This window comes from Erigeron canadensis, chromosome 6 (genome assembly GCF_010389155.1).
Source record: "Erigeron canadensis isolate Cc75 chromosome 6, C_canadensis_v1, whole genome shotgun sequence".
In the NCBI taxonomy this organism is placed as follows: Eukaryota; Viridiplantae; Streptophyta; class Magnoliopsida; order Asterales; family Asteraceae; genus Erigeron; species Erigeron canadensis.
Window position 1 is genome coordinate 2,185,311 of NC_057766.1, and position 19,854 is coordinate 2,205,164.

Here is a 19,854-nt window from a genome sequence, read left to right on the forward strand (position 1 = left end):
GGATGGAATGGTGGATAAGATTGTACATTTATATACTCACGTAGTAATTAAACATAATACTAGGCGCGTGGATTGAGCTGCAAGTTAAGTTTAAATTAAGGAATTTCAAAAGAAAACACCGCCAATTGCTTTACAACTTTACAGTTTGGCTTTTTTCCACCAATACATGCCAACCCCACCCTTCATTTCTTTATTTTATTTACAATGTATTTTATATACTACTTTCAATCCTAGTCGCATCATTTACGCGTGAAATTCTCCTATATAAACACTCATTGCTTCTTCCCTCAATTTACACAACCATTAATTAATTCATATTCATAATTTCAAATTAAGTCTTAGCTCTCTCATTTTATTCATTACAAAAAAAAAAAAAAAAAACGAATTTGTCACGTACGTACGTACGACATATAGTTACTGTGTGGTTAATTTGCTATTGTTCTTAATTTCTCCCATATATATTTGGTGTGTTTAGTTCTTGTGAGATCTCATGGCTGACAGTTCAGTTTACCATCAAGCACCTAAGACCGAAGAGTACTGTGAAACCGTCAAAGTCGTCGAGGTGGTGATCTTGCCCGAAAACGATTGCAAAAACGTAAGTTTTCATTTCGAGCAAATATATAGCTAGCTAAGAACACACATATGCATGCAACTATGCAAGTACGTATATATGTGTCTATGTGTATATATATATATGTGCATATATGCATGTAAGTACGTATGCATAGTACTATAATGACACAAGTTTAATTAGTAATTACCATGATCTCATATATGCATCCGTAAATAAGTTGCATTATTGGTTATTACTCCATGTTAATTATTCATTATACTCTAGCTAGCTAGTTTCTTCTAGGATTATGTAATTATACAAACTGCAAGTTAATATAAATACATAATACAATTTAATATATACTTATAAAAATAGATACACTACATATATAATTAAATCAATCTTTTAAATTTAGCTAATTATAAGCCAATCCATGCTTGCTGGCTAGCTTAAACGGTAGAATCTATTTTTTTTTTTTTATGAATTTGCTTATATATAACTAAACTAGCTAGTTTATATGAATTTGCTTATATATGATTTATTTTAACATTATATGATTTATATTATGTCGTATATATGTTAATTTGTCTTATTCTTTCATCTCAAGTTTTAATCTAAAACAAACCATACTTTTTTGGGATATATTTTGCAGTCAGAGTATGCTCATGAAGAGAAGAAACATGAGTTGAAGGAAAAGATTGAAGAGGAGAAGGAAAAGTTAGATGATAAGATCGAAGAGGAGAAGGAGAAAGTTGCAGAAAAGGTACATGAGGCTAAGCACAAAATAGACAAGCTTGAGGAGCATGTCGAACGCAAGGTGGAAGAGGATAAAGTGAAAATCGAGGAAAAGATAGAAGAACTTAAAGAGAAAATTGAAGAAAAGATGGAAGAGGCCAAGTACAAGAAAGAAGAACTCAAGAAAGAGATTGAGTGTGAAGTAGAAGAGGCAAAAGAGGAAATCAAAGAAAAAGAATATGAGGCCAACTACAAACATGAAGAGCACAAGGAAAAACTCAAGGAAGAACTACACGAGGCCAAACACAAAATTGAAGAACTTAAAAAGGAGGTCGAATGTGAAGTAGAGGAGGATAAAGAAAAGATAAAAGAGAAAATCGAAGAGCTTGAAGAAAAAATAGAGTATAAAGTAGATGAGGTCAAGTACAAAAAGGAGAAACTCGAGGAAAAGATTGAGTGTGAAGTGGAAGAGGCCAAGGAGGAAATCAAAGAAAAGGAATATGAGAACAAATACAAACACGAAGAGCACAAAGAAAAACTTAAAGAAGAAGCAGAGGAAGTGAAGTACAATATAGAAGAGTTCAAGGAGAACGTTGAGTGTAAAACTGAACAGGTTAAAGAAAAAGTCGATGAGAAAATAGAAGAACTCAAGGAAAAGATTGAGTGTGAAGTAGAAGAAGCCAAAGAAGAAATCAAGGAAAAGGAATACGAGGTCAAATACAAAAACGAAGAGCATAAGGAAAAAATCAAGGAAGAAGTAGAAGAGATCAAGTACAAATTAGAGGACTTCAAAGAAAATGTCGAGTGTAAAGTGGAAGAAGATAAAGAGAAGCTAGTGGAAAAAATCGAAGAAATCAAAGAAAAATTTGAAGAAAAAGTGGATGAGGGTAAGTACAAAGAAGAGGAGTTGAAAGAAAAAGTTGAATGTGAAGTAGAAGAAGTGAAAGAAAAAATCAAGGATTTTGAGTATGAGGTTAAGCACAAAATTGAAGAGCACAAAGAAAATATCAAGGATGAAGTGGATGAGGCTAAACTCAAACTAGAAGAACTCAAGGAGAAGGTCGAGTGTAAAGTAGAAGTCGAGAAAGAGAAAGTTGATGAGAAAATAGAAGAATTGGAAGAAAAAATGGAGTATAAAGTAGAGGAGCGAAAGTACAAAAATGAAGAACTTAAGGAAAAGATCGAGTGTGAGTTGGAAGAAGCTAAAGAAGATATAAAAGAAAAAGAATACGAAGCCAAATATAAACATGAAGAGCACAAGGAAAAACTTCATGAAAAAATTGAGGAGGCTAAGTACGAAGTAGAAGAACTTAAAGAGAAAGTCGAATGTAAAGTGGACGAGATTAAGGAGAAAGTTGAGGAGAAAGTAGAAGAACTCAAAAAAGAAGTAGAGTGTAAAGAAGAAGAGGTCAAGGAGAAAATCAAAGAAAGAGAATATAAAGAGGAATACAAAAAGGAGGAACTTAAGGAAAAACTTAAGGATGATATAGAGGAGGCCAAGTACAAAATAGAAGAACTCAAAGAAACAATTGATTGTAAAGTGGAAGAAGATAAAGAGAAAATCAAAGAAAAGATAGAAGATTTGAAGGAACATGTTGAATATAAAACAGAAGAACTTAAGGGCAAAATTGCTGAAGACAAGGTGAAGATTGAAAAGAAAGTTGAGGAGCACAAAGAGAAAAAAGCAGAGGAGAAAGAAGAGAAAGAGTTCGAGAAGATAAAAAAGCATGAGAAAGAAACTTGTGAACAAGAGAAGAAGGTATACATCGAAGAGGTCGTCGATGAGGATTGTGTTGTCGCACCACCACCACATCCGGTAGTGTCACATAAAGAATATGCCACCGTCGAAGTCGAACATAAGGAGAAGAAGGGTATCTTTGAAAAGATTAAGGATAAGCTACATGGACATCATCATTCAAAGAGTGAAGAAAAGAAAGAAAAGGCGCATTACTGAAAGAATAAAAATTTCCTAATTTATTTGTTTGGTTTGGTGTTGATGATTATTTTTCAATTTTATTGTGTTTGTTATTTTGCATTTTGATTCTAGTAAATTTTTATGTACTTAGATATAATATTTGTGCATGATTCATGAAGAGTATTGTTTGTGTTTTATGTCAAGTTCGCATAATTGTATTATTGTGTAAAGTCTGTTAAGTTTGTACACTGAATAAATTTTGCTCTTTTTTTTTATCTCTAAATTTGCATTAGTTTAGAGTTTCATTTCAAATTCATTTATTGTTGGTTTTGACTTACAAATACACACTTAATTCTAAAAGAACTTCAAAAAACATCCGGTTGAAAGGAACGTATGCATTGATACAAGGCTAAAGTTCTTGATAGCTTTTAAAAATAACTACTTATAAATTACTACATACTAATAGCAAATTTGTGATATATATAATTGTCACCCTTATAATTGTATTAAAAGAAAATAATTGATTGATTCCAAATCTATTCATTGAATCATATGGGTATAAAGTCACTCCGCAGGTACTTGATATTATTGCCTACTGACCACTTGATTGTAAAATATATATAAAAAAAACTTTAAAAAGTAATTTATTAATTGCAGAAAAGATACAATTGATCTCTAGTTTGCTATTCGATCCATCATTATGTTTCTCAATTTTGGTGCCCTCCATATGATTCCTTCTTCTTGTAACATGTTTTTCTAATGTATTTTTGTCCTTTAAACATATATTTATATAATAAAAAACCATATCTTTTATTTGTTTAATATAATAAACTTTACAAAACAATGATGAGGAATCTTTCATTATTTTCTATAAAATCTAACATACACATTAGTAAAGGGCTTGAATAGAACGATCCATCAAAAAAATGTCCATCAAAATTAAAAAGAAAAAAAAAATTTACCTTTTAATTTAGCAATGACATTATCATTAATTGTTCGCCAGTAGTATAGCTCTAACATATTTAACTCGCATGAAATTTTCAAATATCTTCTCAGAAATTTCTTATACAGGAGTAACGAAAATGTTGTGCCTCGGTTGTTTGTTTTTAAGGTACCATGATTAAATTACCATAACGTTCAAGTTTGAGCCTTTGAGGCAAGCATCATGCATAGCGGTGTACAAAAAAACTGGGTTGGAACCCGAACCCGAAAACGAAACCGAACCCGAAACTGGTCAACAACCGGGTTTGACCCAAACCGGTTCGGGTTTGACCCAACCCGGCGGTTACAAACCGGTTTGGGTTTTCGGGTTTTATTTTCGGTTAGAAACCGGGTTGAGTTCGGATCAGGTTCGGTTTTTGGTCAAAAAAACCGAGTCAAACCCGATCAATAACTGGTCAAAGTTTGACCCCAAACCGGTTTCAAACCGGATCGGGTTGGGTCAAACCCAGTTTTGGTTCCATTGACCGAAAAAACGGTTCGGGTTCGGTTTCAAGTCGGGTTGGGTAGAAACCGGTTTTTGTTCACCTCTAATCGTGCATAAGGAATGGATAAATGTAGGGGGAAAGTTCATATGGCTGGAAGAAAAAACGAGACATGCAAAATTGGAGTAGATTTTCTGATATAAGGTTGAAAGAAGTGTGTACATGACGGGGTTTAATTTCATCATCAGATAGTCATTTGACACGGCTTGATCATTAGATACCGAAGAAAAAAATACCAAAACATATCGGGCAAATATCCTTCGCCGTGAAAATAACAAAAAAACATATTTGTCGTATGGCCAAGTCAGTCAGATAGCATACAACACCTGGAATGTCATAAGCTTTAGCCCCCAACACTCTTAACAGGTATCTCACTAATCATCACCTAAAGAAGTCCCTCGTCTCCTAAACTAACTTAAATCATATATCAGCTAATCAGATATGTATATATGTCAAGTTTCCAAAGATGTAGATGCTTCTTGACTCCTGAATCCAAAAGTGAATCCTAAAGTACTTGCTGTTACTTCTCAGTCCTGTTTTGAGCCAATACACATATTAAAACAAATCAGTGGTTACCGAATTCCGTCTTCACGAGGTATGAGAAGGTGAGATATAAACAGTCTTACCCATATCCAAAGGTAAAGAGACTGTTCCAAAAGACCTAGGGCCATTTTGCAGGGAGTGAGGATCGAACCCTTGACCTCCGTTTCCAAAGACAAGGGTTTTCCAACTGATCAACCCTCCTTGTAATAACGATAAAGCATAATGCCACTAACAAGTGTCCACAGAATCATATCTTATATAACTTTTACATCCTCAATGATCACAGATCACTAAAGATTCATTATTATGTTTGTACACAACCAATTGTCTACATAATAACAACACATGCACCGCATAATACAAGATTGTCAAACATCTATACTTTGTATGTTTTAAAAGCAGCTAATGGAAGTACTTTCTTCGCAAGAACTCACAGAGATGATAATCTTGAACGATTGAGGTCCACAAATCCAGCAAGCACTGCTCTATTTCTTTCTTTAACCTTTGTCTGAAATAAAACTCTGCAAAATTCGATTCTCAGTTAGACAGAAATATTTCTACCCATATACCTAAAAATGGGTCAATTTAGGTTATACTTATCTCTAATGGGTCAAATCAGTAAAATTAAAAAGATTAGCAATCTCAAAAAGAGATCAAAGAGATAGACATTTGTGTTAAGTACATGTAAATGCTTAAAAGTTACAACCCCCTGAATCACATTACTGGAGAAAGAGTTTCTCTCTTGATAGTATAGTTTCTGGAGTACATGTTGTTGGAGTGTGATCATATTATTATCGCATGTCCGGAAATAATTTAAGCCTACGGGGTCACACGAAATGACACGGTAACTCTATATTATTAATTAGTATATTAAAGTAATACATTAATTAGTTTGATCACGAAATGATTAATTAAACTAAATTAAAGGGTTAATTGTATTTAATTAATTAAAGAGGAGGATTAAATGTGAAATTAGGAAATTAGTGTTGGACCCTAATTACCTAATGGGGGGGGGGGGGGGGGGGGGCGGTTTTGAGGGGCTTTTTTGGGGCCTTGATTAACTTGGTCACCAAGTCATTAAACCCTAATTATTCCCTATATATAGAGGGCTTAATTCAAGGGTTTTTCTCATTCATTCACACATTAATTCTCTCCTCTTTCTCCCTCTCTTCTTGGTTCGGCCGTAGGTAGCAAAGAAAAGGGTTTCGTGTTTTGCTTCGGTTCGACTTATAGGGATAGTAACAAAGGGTTGTTCGGTTTGTGATCGGGGTATTAGCATACGGTATGAGAGGTGTCTAATGTGCGATCGTAAAGGGGTTTTGCTTTAAACCCTAAATCATAATAATAATAATAATAATAATAATAATAATAATAATAATAATAATAATAATAATAATAATAATAATAATAATATTTATTGGAGCTTTGCATAAGGTACGCATCTCAATTCGTGTTTTGCTTCGGTTCGACTTATAGGGATAGTAACAAAGGGTTGTTCGGTTTGTGATCGGGGTATTAGCATACGGTATGAGAGGTGTCTAATGTGCGATCGTAAAGGGGTTTTGCTTTAAACCCTAAATCATAATAATAATAATAATAATAATAATAATAATAATAATAATAATATTTATTGGAGCTTTGCATAAGGTACACATCTCAATTCTATTCTTTGTTAATTAATTTGATTGCATATATGTTTCGATTCTTCCGTTGCGCTTACTCGTGATTATATGTATGATTATATGCTTATAATCTAACATATGTAAATGCTTACAACCTCCGAAATTTATACAAAATGGTGTTAGTGGGTCAATGGAAGTTGACATACAAAGTTTCTTATTATTTCCCAAACCTGTTTTAAGCCGTTATCAAACCCACCTCTCTTGACACCTAATTTTTCCTATCTACGTCAAGCTTATCGCATTAAGTATGTATGTTTTCAATCATTGTATTTGTGATGCAAAACAACTATACTTAGAAATATGCACTAAAACCACCGAACTTTGCAATTTCTTCTATTTTCAGAAATAGTCATTTCGTCTGAAAAAACTATGTACTTATTTTACTCAAAGTTTAACATAGCCAGTGGATAAAAGATGATGAGACTACGAGATATAATAGCCACAGAATTGAAACTCAGGTTTTCGTCTAAATACTTCTAGAGATGAAAATAATCTAGTTATTTTAATAATACAGTTTCCATTTACCAAGAACATAAAATGGACAAAAATGTGAAAGGATTGACCATTACCCAACCAGCCCCACATACCCATTTTGCCGCTCTAATAAATTAAAGAATACAATACCTGGAGCCTTCAAGCCACATTTCAGTGACTAATGTTTCACCAGGATAAACATGCAACAGAAATCTGCCCGAAATGGCTTTAACAAGATTTGCATCTCCATTGCAGATAGTTTTGACGATAGCCCTAACAGCAAAGCCTAGGGTGCACAGCCCGTGAAGTATCGGACGTGAAAACCTTCACGAGTAGTCAAGTAAATAATAGGTGCAAGAAATAGCATAAACTTGCATAAGTTACAACAGATGCTCAATAAGTATAACAAGATGAAAAACCATAAGTGATGATGGATTCTAACGAAACAATTGTAACTGTAAATAACAATCGATTTGTAAATTATGAACCCACTTCAAGAATGTGCTGGCTCCGTATAATGTGCAGTCATCGAAGTTGAAAAATTAGCACTCCCCCCATCCCATACAAATGGAACATTTGACTAAACATATAGTTCAGAAGAATTGTTTGCATACTATTCATATATATAATATCCTCAACAAAACAAGTATCTTATGAGTGATAACTAAACGAGACAATTTTGATCCATTTACCTAAAAATGGGTTAACTTTAAATTCAGTACATTAAATGCATAAAATTAAGATACCTAGCTGAAAATGAGAAAGTCAAAGAAATCTAACAAGTCAAAAGTCACCAAAAGTGTACTCAAATGCTTACAACCTCCTAAATTTCTTTATCTAAAACAGTATAGTACTTTTTAAATAGTACCTTCGTGTAATCATAACTAAGAGACCAACTATCCACAAATTCCAAATAACTGGATATAAAATTGTAGGCATGTCTCTGCTGTTCAAAATAAAAATAAAAATTGTAGGCATGTCAACCCGACCAGTCCTGTTTTGCCCTACTAAAGAGATTGCCTTAACACGAACTCGATTTGACATGCTAAACAGCCTGCCAATTAAGGCTATCGATATTTTATTTAAGTGGTCAATTGGTGAAGAGCCGAAGAGGTCACTTAATTAGAATGAAGTCTGGACTTTTTAAGGTATGAAGATTAGTAAATGGATATATCTTTCATCCACCTTTTGATGAAAAAAGATGTTCAACTATATGTTCCTACGACTATTGTTGACCATTTTACCCCTGCTTGGAATAAAAAACATGCTAAGAAACTGATCATCTATATGGGTATTCTTTTATACCCCAAAGAGTTCAAGTTTATAGCACAAAGACCTTAAGGATAATAAACACATGAGTTCACTAACAAAAAGTTATAGTAATATAAAAATACAGCCAGCGGTATGATATAGATCTGAAGTTACAATAGAAAGAAAGTCAGGGGTTAAGTGTCAGTTTTATAATTAGTTAATTAATTATAGTAATGTCTTGGTGGACAAGTTAGGGCTTTGTCTGGTGGTTCTTTAAATAAGGTTGATAGCCAATTGTTTAGGTCGTGGAGTCTTTTAATTAATTGTTCTTAGGAACTTAGGGCCGCTGGGACATTAATCCAGACAGCAGGCTACTGGAGCCTATCCAGACTATCATTTGATTGTTACAGCCGACTTCCGTTGGCTTTGTTTGTGTTATTCAATCGTGTTTTGCTGTTTAGCTTGTTTGTTCATATCACAGTATTGACACATTTACGGAAAGTTTGAGGTTCTAGAATCCATCTATGTGGCCAAATGAGTAAATAAAATTAGCTAAAATAGTAACGGCTATCAGAATTTAAATGAGTCTAAAGTCATGCAAAGTGAATTTGAATACTTACAAAAACCCCCACCTAAAAATGTTTTACTTGAAAATGTGATATTATTGATCCTAATACTTTCAACAACATTTAACACATTAACTATTTAGAGTAATCTACAGATAGGATCGGAAAGTAAGCGGTAACCTGGCCACTTTTCATATGACCCATTTCAACCCCTTGCCTTATCCAACCCGCCCATTCTTTTCACCTCTAAAATAAACAAAATAATGCAACTGGCAACATCTATGAAGCTAAGCACATACCCTGCAACTTCTGCAATCTTAGGATCTGAATGCAAAGGGTTGTAATCACCAGAAAGCCTGTATAGCAGTGCCTGCATAACAAAAGAACTTAGGTGTCATGAAACTTACACCCAATAAAAGACTTGGCATCAACCATGATAAGCAGATAAGGATTGTTAGCCAATCCCTAAATACATGTGCCAGTACTCATATAGAAAGAAAAGACACTTTGCTCGACAGATAATTCAGAGGGACGCTTCGATGTGTGTATGAAGTGCTTTTGGTTGTTTGAAGTTGCAAAATCAAGAGTGTTTGGCAAGACCTGATTCTTATTCTTATTTTATATTAGTTATGACCATATAAGTCAGATTTGGAGAAACAGGGAAGTTTAAAGTTGTGCAAAACTTGGTCTGGACGGACAAACACGATAGTCAAATTGAGACAGCGCCAAACTAATTATCTTTGGGGTACATGCTGATATGCTATGTAACTATATTGAGTGTCTGATTCAAAAAGAGAACTGAAATGAATCAAACTAGTGTTCTTCATTTCTAAACCTTAAACAACGTTTTAGACTTCTATCTTCAAAAATTAACAGAATCCAGTATATTTTTTTTGGTTTCAGTCTCCTTTTATATTTTATAGCATTATTATACAACATGCCGTGAGAATTACTATATAAACAGCTTGATTATAAATATCACACTGTTAGTGTTCACAAATTCGGCAGTGACTAGGCTTAAACACCTGTGGTGGCTGAGTACATTCCTCATGTACTACAAATGGTTGAGTCTTTGGAGTTTTTGAAGTTGTCTGATCCCTCGGATACTTGGAAAATGAATATGGTTGAGATGATTTTGAGAAGCCACCAGCACCCCTCAAATAAACCGTTGTTCTGAGAAAACACTAGCTGTGTCAAACAGATCATACTGATACACACATTATTACTAAATACAATCAATAGATTTGGCAGAATGGGTGGGTCAGGTGATGACCAAAATGCAGAAACTTTTAATGATTGTTGAAGCAAAATGGGTGGGTCAGGTGACGGCTAAATGCAGAAACAATTTTTTTCTTTTCTTTATATAATTTCATAAATAATATCATAATTAGAACTAGATAATTACAACATTACGAGATTTTATATAAATTCCATTTTGAACCACTTTAATTTTATTTGGGTCTTCTACGTTTACCCATTTGACCAGTTAGAAGAAAAATAAACCCAAACTGACCAATTTACCCAGAAATGGAAAAATTACCCCCTCTGTCAATCAACGAGTACTAACCTGTTCATGCATAGTGGTTCACCAGTCTCTTTTACATAACTCAAAACTTCAATCTCAAGAATTGTAGCCTTGCCTATTCAAAAAAAATGAAAGAATTTATTACTGAAGAAGTTTCAACTTTATCTATGACCTAAGAATATATATTGTTAATGCTGATCTTCCCTACTTTTTATCAAAGGTACATTAAAGGTTATCAACTTTATTCCAATTTCCATTTCATGTAAAAGGTTTTGCCCTGTAAAAACTTCTAAAATTTCAACTTCAGGTGATCTTTAGTTTCGTAGCACTAACCAGTTGTTAGTGCCATCTCAAAAAGTCAACATGTTCAAAATATTAACACCTTTTACTTGACTTTAACTGAAACTTACAAAATGTGTGGCCAAAAAAGTTGGGAGTCTAATATTAAGTTTGGATCAACTGATTCTATTATTTTGCAACGGGTGGATCAAGTGAAATATCCAGTTTCTGATAAGCCAACAAACCTTTATCATGCAATCCAACAATGCTCGCCTTGTTCAGAAGCTGAGAGAGAAAGGAACAGTAAGGATAAAGGTTAACAGCAAAACGAACATAGCGACAACAAACTGATTACTAACTTGACATGACAATTTTAACCCATCAATGTAAGAACAGTTCAACTTGAGTTACAGTATTGGTAACAGGTCAAACACATAAAGGTAAAACTAAACATATAATAGAAAACAAAACGTGCTAAACATATTAAAGCTTTCCAAGAAAAACTCAAATGTTAAGAACCTCCTGATTTGCTTCATTCATAAGGTATTGGATCATTTTAATTAATAATACTTTGTAAACATATTCAAAAACAAAAATATTCATGAACAGAAAAAATTGCTGGCATGTCAAGCTGATCCCACCCAATACATTACTTGCATGAACTAGAACTTTCACAGCCTGTTACAATAAACAGCTATACTAGAATGAAGAAATTGCAGACTAGATTCTCACCACACAATTAGAAGGTAAAGGCTTATAAATCTCAATATACTGTTGCCCATGTAAAAGAAGGCGTGGATCATACCTGAAAGCATGTTAGAACAAGCTTTAGGTAAGAGCCAACTCAAGGATGTGAAATAGATAATATTTTGGTAATAAATAATCGTCACTTACATAAATCCTGGCAACTCCCCAATTTTAGACATTAGCCCCATGGTAAATAAAGCAGCAAACGTTGGAAACACCTACACACAAAGATTAAAATTAAAAAAAAAAAAAAAAGAAGCATAACATAATTAAAAAGGTAAGGCATGAGGTGCATCGTTTAGACTTAAGAACTCAATGCTTATCTGCATAAACCATTCTTTCAATAAGATATGGAAACATATATGAGACTATAGAGCCTGCAATGAATGTTTCAACCTCAGATAGGTTGCAAGTTGCAACAGATGGATCCATGATTACTAATCAGGTTTACATACGAATAGATCATTTCAAATTATTTTATTTATGATGAGTCAAACTGGTGACATAGTAAACAACTTAAATAAGAACGGGGCGAAAGTCGCCCAGAGAGCATTTAACCAATTAAATATTCTAAAACATTTTATTTAGAAAACTTAGATTATTGTTAAAATAATATATATCTTTTGCAACCATATGTGACACACATATATATAAAAAACCTTAAGACTCTTCGAGAACAAGTGTTTCATTTCCAGCGCTAGGCGACAACCTGTGCAAAAAAATGTATCCATTTTGACCGACCCTCCCTTTTTTGACCATCTCTACTAATCAAAAGACGTAGCCTGAAGTTTTTCAAGACATACACTTTTTTTTTACTCTAACTTCTTTTTTTTTCTCATCAGTAGACCACATATGCCAATTTGTTACTGGATCTGGTTATACGTACATGTTTGGATATACTAATAAACCATTATGAAAGATTAAAAAAGAAAGCATATCCAATCTGACACACCTGGATAGATTGTTGCCCATCTTCATGATACAGATATTTGAGCTCCTTCTCATCTAATGCATCTTTGGCACATGCTCCAATCCCGAGGGCATATAGTGCAACATCTCTGTTTAGATGAAAGGAAAGGAAGTGATGAGCGAAAGTAAGAATCCGACTTCAAGATTGTATCAACAGGTAAATAGTACATATATTGTCATTAATCTTCAGCCTACCTTTCACTATAGGTGTGTGTCGTCTGCAACAAAATAGGACAGATTCGAATTAAAAAGTTGACATTATATACACTGGTTCAACAACTTTCAATTTAACTTTTCTACAAGTATAGAGCAGCACTAGCACTATACATAGCATGCATTAAAGTGATAATTTAATATTTGATCCGATATGATAAGAAAAATGGTTGATGAAAACCACCACCTGATCAAAAAACAGAAATCAAGAAGATTCTCAGTGAAATAATTTATTGCATTTTTACATGTGCCATTTTTCAAATCATAACCAATGTTTACTATGCCAACCAAAAACGATAGTTCCACGAGACGGCTGTATAAGTTTGGAGACCCAAAAAGTTACATAAATGATCCGACAAGCTGATCTAACGGACTTGCTACTGCGTTTTTCCATTACGCATTTTGTCAAAGCTATCCACAAAATCAACCCATCGTACAAATATCGAGAGTGTGGTTAAATGTGCCAATTGACATGAGCAAGTGTCACTCCATATACAATTAGTTATAAGATTTGATAGCGGTAAAATGTTTATCACTTAACCACTGGATAATAGCCCAGTGGCCACCAGCCGCCACTTCCCGGGGGATCCTGGGTTCGAGTCTTGACAAAGGCAAACTTGAGATAATCAAGGGATTATTAAGTGGCTGAGATTCACCAGGACACTAGCCTAACCCGGGGATTAGTGGGTGCCAAATGGTGGGTTCCTATCCAATTACTTTTTTAAAAAATGTTTATCACTTAATCTTCTGTTAGTGATTTAGAAGTTAATTGACAGTGGGCAAGTAAATGCTCTCAACACACATCTCTCAAGCATAAGTTCGATCAGGCGTCGCAAATATAAGTTTGATCGTGGTCATACATATATACTTGTTAAGATAGAATTGGTATTTTCGTGGTTTCGGCAACAGCTTCTAATAAGAATTAAACAGTTTAATCTTACTTTACTTTCGGTAATACTTAACTTCTAAATCAGTTATGCTTATACAAGTAGGTAGCAAAAAATAAAATAAAATAATAAAAAAATACCTGTGGGAATTTGTGATTGATAATAAGCTCTGGATTCATTACGGAATCTTGTTGGTCACTCATGGTTCCTCTTTTTGCTAATTACAAATACCAGAAGATAGTTATAGATAGATTGATTGATTATTACAGTACAATATATAGATATATAAATTTATACGATTTTAATTGAACAAATATGTATATATTAGTAAGAATTAAGAAAGAATGAGCTAAAGACAGGAAGCTAACCAAATACAGTAGCGATTTCCTTTCTATATAGTATAAAATACAAGAAGATTGTATTTTGCTTTTATAATTTATAATTTAGAAGATTCGTATTATATACGGTGTATATACTGTACGAATACTATAATAGAATCATAGATAGGATAGGATAGGATACAATAGGGCCCAAAGTAACTTGGGGGCAATACACGGCCCAATACTCAACAGCAACACAAACTTGGGGGCAATTCATGTAAAAATGGACAACCATGTAGAAATTCATATCTCGTTTTGATGGTGCATATAAACTTCATCAGTATCCTTAAAATGTTTAATTAGTAAATCAACACAAACTTTATCTATTTATCTTATAAGTATTTAATCATATCTTGAAACTTTTTAAACCTCTCTTGATAGGAAAATGATTAATGTAACTCATATGCCTAAAAATCAACCTAAAACCTTAAGAATTTGACATGTGAATTCCACTAATTCTCTTTCCAATTTTGGTCCCTCATTTGTCCACATGTCATCATCTTACTATTAGGCATATCTTTAGACACAACAATTAGGTTGATTTATCATTATCTAACTATATGTGTAACACCCCAATTATTTTAAGGTAAAAGAAATTAACCCCTTTTTATAGTTTTGACATTTAATTAATTTCCTAGTATCTTGTTTTTAGTTATGGGGTTAATTTAGTTGAAACTTTAGTAGATAGCGGGTAAAATACCCACAAAAAGGTGGGATGGGTCGTGGCATCCCCTGAAAGTGCCAGCCATCCATATGACTTATGAGTCATATTCCACTTCTCTTCATCTCTACTTCTTCATGCAATTCCACCCCTTTCCCTCAAAATCAAAAGCTTAATTCTCTCTAATTCAAAAAGGGAAATCATCATACTAAACATCACCATCATATAATCTTCATTCAAGAAATTGAAAAGCTAGGGTTGTGGGTTTTGAGTGGTGGTGGCCGGAAATTTCGAAGAAGAGGGAGAAAGGAGGACTTTCAATTTAAGTCTTGAATTAGCTCATTTAATCTTGAGGTATTGAATTCCCTTAATTTAGTTTTTATCTTTCTTTTGAAATTAGGGTTCATGGATGAACCAAATTGGGGGGTTTTGCTAGAAATTGAATTATGGTTAATTTTTCCCAATTCCTTAGTTAACCTAGTTGTCATTGAGTTATATAATGTGTTTGATTATGAAATTGATAAACTCTTGTGATAAATTGAAGTTATGAGAAAAGATGAATCTTTTTGCTAGTTATTGAAAAGATGATGAAAATGGTAGAATGAGCTACCTAGTGTTATTATAAGAATGAGAGTAACTCAATGACAAATGGGTTGGGTTTTGGGTTTAGAAAAGGCTAGCAAGTGTGTATGACTAGGTTAAGCTAGTCAAATTGTGAATAAAAGCTTATGCATTTTATGATATGATCATAGGTTGAGCTTGTTGAGCATTATTGTTTAGCTTTGTTGTCGTTGTTGCGGAGGAGGTAAGTATATTTGCATACTTTTATGTTTACGTTGGGTCAATTACCATGAGATGTGAATGTTCCAAGCATGGTAATTGATTTGGCATGAAGCCAATGTGGGGCATTGTTTATGAGGCCTAAGAAAGGGGCTATGAACTCACCTTGGTTTCCAAGCAACAATAACGAGTTAACAAAGGGTTATTAACGCTCACCGACCGCTACGAGTCCACAACCTATGAATGTATATCATAATATCATCAAAGTCAACTCTATAACCCTAAACAAGTTCATTTAGTAAGTTTAAACCGAGTCACAAACCCAAAAACGCTTAAACAACTTTTCCGAGTAAGAACAAGACACTTTGACAAGACATTTTTAGAAATGGAAATGGATTTACTTCAAAAGGATTATACCATGAGAAAGTAGACTCTCCCACAATTTCAAAGATAGGTCATATGTCCAAAACGGACTTACGGATCAAAAGATATATGTATATATATGTATATAGTTTGAGTTAAAATCTCAATTTTGGTTCCAAAACTGACTCACGACTTTGAACGAATGGTTTGTCTTGTGTAGAGCACCAATAAGGTCATAAGAGGACATTTCGGAAAGGTCGGGACGATCCTAGGATAACTAAAGTCGAGCTAGGAAATGTTTCAATAAATAAAGGCACCAACTGCGCCGCAGTAACAGACTGCGCAGCAGTGTTTCTTCACTGCGCTGCAGTCAAGGATCCTGCCCAGCCACTGCGCCGCAGCCTGGAATTACTGCCCAGCAAGCCCAGGTCTGCACCTGGTCGACCAGCAGCCCCCAAATGAGCCAAACACTACCCCAAGACCTTCAAAACTGACCCATGAACCCCCAAAACTAACACTTAACCTCAAATTCGACTTTGTGAAGCTCAAACACACATAAATGGACGTGGGTAAACAATTCCCAACCCACAATTTCATTCCATAACATCAATTAGATGTTGATTTTCGGCCAAGACTTCACCAAGAACACCAAAACCCTAAATCGACCTAAACCAATTTTTGAAGGGAAAAAGACTCACTTAAGGTATACACAAGTATTCTTAGACATGGTTGGGCATAACCCACTTCATCATTTCGACCCATTATCAAATTAACAAGAAAATTTTGTTTTTGACCCATTTATCAACAAGAACCCTAATTCGACTTTTGGCTCAATTTGTGACCCGGAAACACTTGAATATGATTAGAAACATGATTATAAACATGTAATGGTGAATATGAGATAGTTTTAACTTACCAAATCTTCTACCAAAGTGTCAAACCCGAAAATGACCCGAATTGGATGATTTCTTACACTTATAAACCCAAATTTTGATATGTTGATAAGATGATGATATAAATGAATAACCCTAACAAAATCTTGTTTGAAACATTTAATTTGATGTATTAATTTTAGAGAGAAGGAGGAGAGTGCAAGAGAGTTAAATGCTCTTGCATTTAATAGAGAGAAAGAGATAAGGAAAATGAATGAATGAGAGGGAGAGAGGTGTAAGACTTTGGTTGGGTCATGGGTATGGGTCTAGGATATGGGTTGACCCATGGATAGTTCATTTACTTAATCAATCTAGTTACACCACAAGTTAGCAATCGACAGTTACATTAACGACCATTCGATCTCATAAAACACCTTGAATATTATGTAAACACAACTTGATTAAAAATGATCATTATATATATATAAAATGTATATTCACCTTGAACACAATTAAATCATAGCCAAACTCGATCATATATAGAGTAAATGATCATTATCAATCAAATGTACACAAAACTAACGGGTCAACAAAAGTCAAATTTCTCGAATGTTACACCATATATGTATTGTTTGTGTGCAAAGTGAATATGTAAATGTGACATGACGATGCCATAGGTTACATGTGAAAGTCCTTGTACTATGCCCTCCTTCGTATTCGTAAATGTATACAAGTATACTCACTAAGCCTTTGCTCATATTTTAGTTGTTTACACTCTTATAGGTAGTTCCAGAAGAAGGAACTAGTGTTGTTGATTTGAAGAAAATTGAATAGAGCTTGAAGTAACCTTTGGAAGTTCTTGAAGGTATTTAGGTCATCCTTGGATGGATGACAATCTTTTGGTGTAGATACCTAGTTGTCCCTCTCCTTTGGCTCATGGTACATTTTGTTTTGGAGTCATGTTTCGGTAACATTTCTGTAAATGTCCAAGTTGTAAAGTCTTTGAAAAATGGTATTGTTGTTTATGGGAGAAAATGTTGCCAAAACGGGTAAATGACCCGTTTGGGTTGTTCTTGGATTTGTGAAACAAGTTATGTTGTAATTATGTTTGTAAGGCGTCTACTTTGCTGTTGGAAACCTTTGAAAAGTGTTTTGAGAAGTTCGCTTTAAAATTTGAAGTTTGCAAGTTGGATCAAGTGTTAAAATGAGTTTAGGGTTGCTGTCAGGTGGTCCACTGCGGCGCAGTGGGGGTGACTTTGCCCACTACGGCGCAGTGGAATCCCACGGAAACAATGTTGGTTCTTCCCACTGCGGCTCAGTGGGAGATGTAACGAACCCACTGCGACGCAGTGGGACATATTCCAGTTCTGGCCGAGGATATCCACTGCGGTGCAGTGGGGAGTCCTCGACCCACTGCGGCGCAGTGGGGGTTAAAAAAAAATCTCTTATGTTTTCGGTTTATCGAGTCTGGTCCTTTTAATATGACAAGTAATAAATAGTTATGTGAGTTATAATAGGCAAAGTTGTCAACTTGTGACTTTTGACTCGATTTGAAAAACTTGAACTTTTGACTCAGGACTCGATTCATAAACTTGATTCGTGAGATTTTTTTATACATAATATAATCAATATATATGTGACATATTTAAAAACAAAGTATAAGTAAATTATTTTAATATATTTATTAATAGATTAAATAATCAATAGTTTTGAGTAATAAACTAGTATTTCTACCCGGGCGTTGCCTCGGGAGAAAAACATAACTCTGGTGATAAAAGTTACAAAAACATTAAGCCGAAAAACAAAATTTGCGTGACAAAAGTTAAGAAAATAAAAGTTGTGGTTCAAAGTAAAGAATATGAAACTTTGGTAATAAATTTAGAAATCAAAAGTTATATCGTAAAAGAAAATAAAAGAAAACTTTCAGAGCAAAGTTCAAAAACAAAGTTATATGAAAAAAAGTACAAAAGTTAATAAACTTTATACCTAAAAACAAAGTTTGTATTGAAAGTTTAAAAAGCAAGAGCTATGTGACGAAAGGTAAAAGAGAAAATGTAAAAAAAAAAAAAAAATTGGTGGAAAGTTTAAAAAGTAAAAGTTATGTAGTAAAAAAAGAAAGAAAATAAGAGTCGTTAAGTCCGTCACTTAACAGTCGTTAGGTCTGTTACCTAACCGTCGTTAAATCCGTTAATTATAAAGGCTTGTACCTTATGCTAAAGGGGGAGTACTTTTAACTACAATAAAAAAAAGAAAATAAGGGTCGTTAAGTCCATCATCTAACAATCGTTAAATCTGTCACCTGACGGTCGTTAAGTTAGTTAATTTTGTTGGATGTTTTAAAGGGTAGTACTTTATGCTAAAGGGGAAGTACTTTTAGCTACAGTAACTCCCCCTCACAAAGCAAAGTTGCTTTTTAGTAGTATTATATAATTTGTAATTTAATTTTAAATTGTAGTAAAAAAAAAAATCAAAAATACATATTCATTGCTCGTAAAACTCGTGACTCAACAAGTATGGTTTTCAGCAATGTTTTAAATACCGGTATATACCGGCCAGTATTACCGGTATCGGAAGGTCCTCCGGTATTTTTTCAGTATTTTTACTATTCAATACCGGAACGTATTTCCGATATTCCCGTTATTTTTTGGTATTACCCGTCTGGTATTTCCGGTATTTTCATTAAAAAAAATTTGAATTTTTGTAGCATTATTTTTATGATACTTTAATGTTATTTGTGAATTTTAAAACTTATATTTTGTTATGAAATACTTAGTATTATTTTTGAGTGGACTATTATTATATTTTGACTATTTTCGTTAAATGATAACGAGTTTTGTAAGATTAAAAAAAAAATGAAAATAGTCGTACCGGTAAATATTTTCGATAATAACGATAATTTTTTGCATGCGGATACGACTAAAATACCGGTTTTTAAAACTTTTATTTTCATAAAATTTGGCAATTGGGAAAAACAA

The 19,854-nt window shown here is 33.7% G+C and overlaps 2 protein-coding genes across 3 annotated transcripts; one reads left to right on the forward strand and one right to left on the reverse strand.

Moving 5' to 3' along the window:
* Nucleotides 1–314: 314 nt before the first annotated feature.
* On the forward strand, nt 315–3,478 carry LOC122602874 (golgin subfamily A member 6-like protein 22). Its single transcript, XM_043775482.1, has 2 exons — nt 315–595; nt 1,206–3,478. The coding sequence occupies exons 1-2, from the start codon at nt 491–493 to the stop codon at nt 3,240–3,242; spliced, it is 2,142 nt and encodes a 713-aa protein (XP_043631417.1). The 5' UTR covers nt 315–490; the 3' UTR covers nt 3,243–3,478.
* A 1,988-nt stretch (nt 3,479–5,466) lies between these two features.
* LOC122605681 (enoyl-CoA hydratase 2, peroxisomal) lies at nt 5,467–14,301 on the reverse strand. 2 transcript variants are annotated; one of them, XM_043778634.1, is made up of 12 exons: nt 14,192–14,301; nt 13,964–14,040; nt 12,919–12,941; nt 12,707–12,812; nt 11,902–11,972; nt 11,740–11,812; nt 11,253–11,292; nt 10,771–10,843; nt 10,229–10,376; nt 9,503–9,573; nt 7,537–7,710; nt 5,467–5,751 (listed from the first exon to the last, which is right to left on the reverse strand). In XM_043778634.1, exons 2-12 carry the CDS (start codon nt 14,024–14,026, stop codon nt 5,661–5,663), a joined length of 933 nt encoding a protein of 310 aa, XP_043634569.1. In that variant the 5' UTR covers nt 14,027–14,040; nt 14,192–14,301; the 3' UTR covers nt 5,467–5,660. The 2 variants fall into 2 exon arrangements, with proteins under 2 accessions (XP_043634569.1, XP_043634570.1); XM_043778635.1 differs by lacking the exon at nt 14,192–14,301 and having other exon boundaries at nt 13,964–14,159.
* Between the last annotated feature and the right edge of the window lie 5,553 nt (nt 14,302–19,854).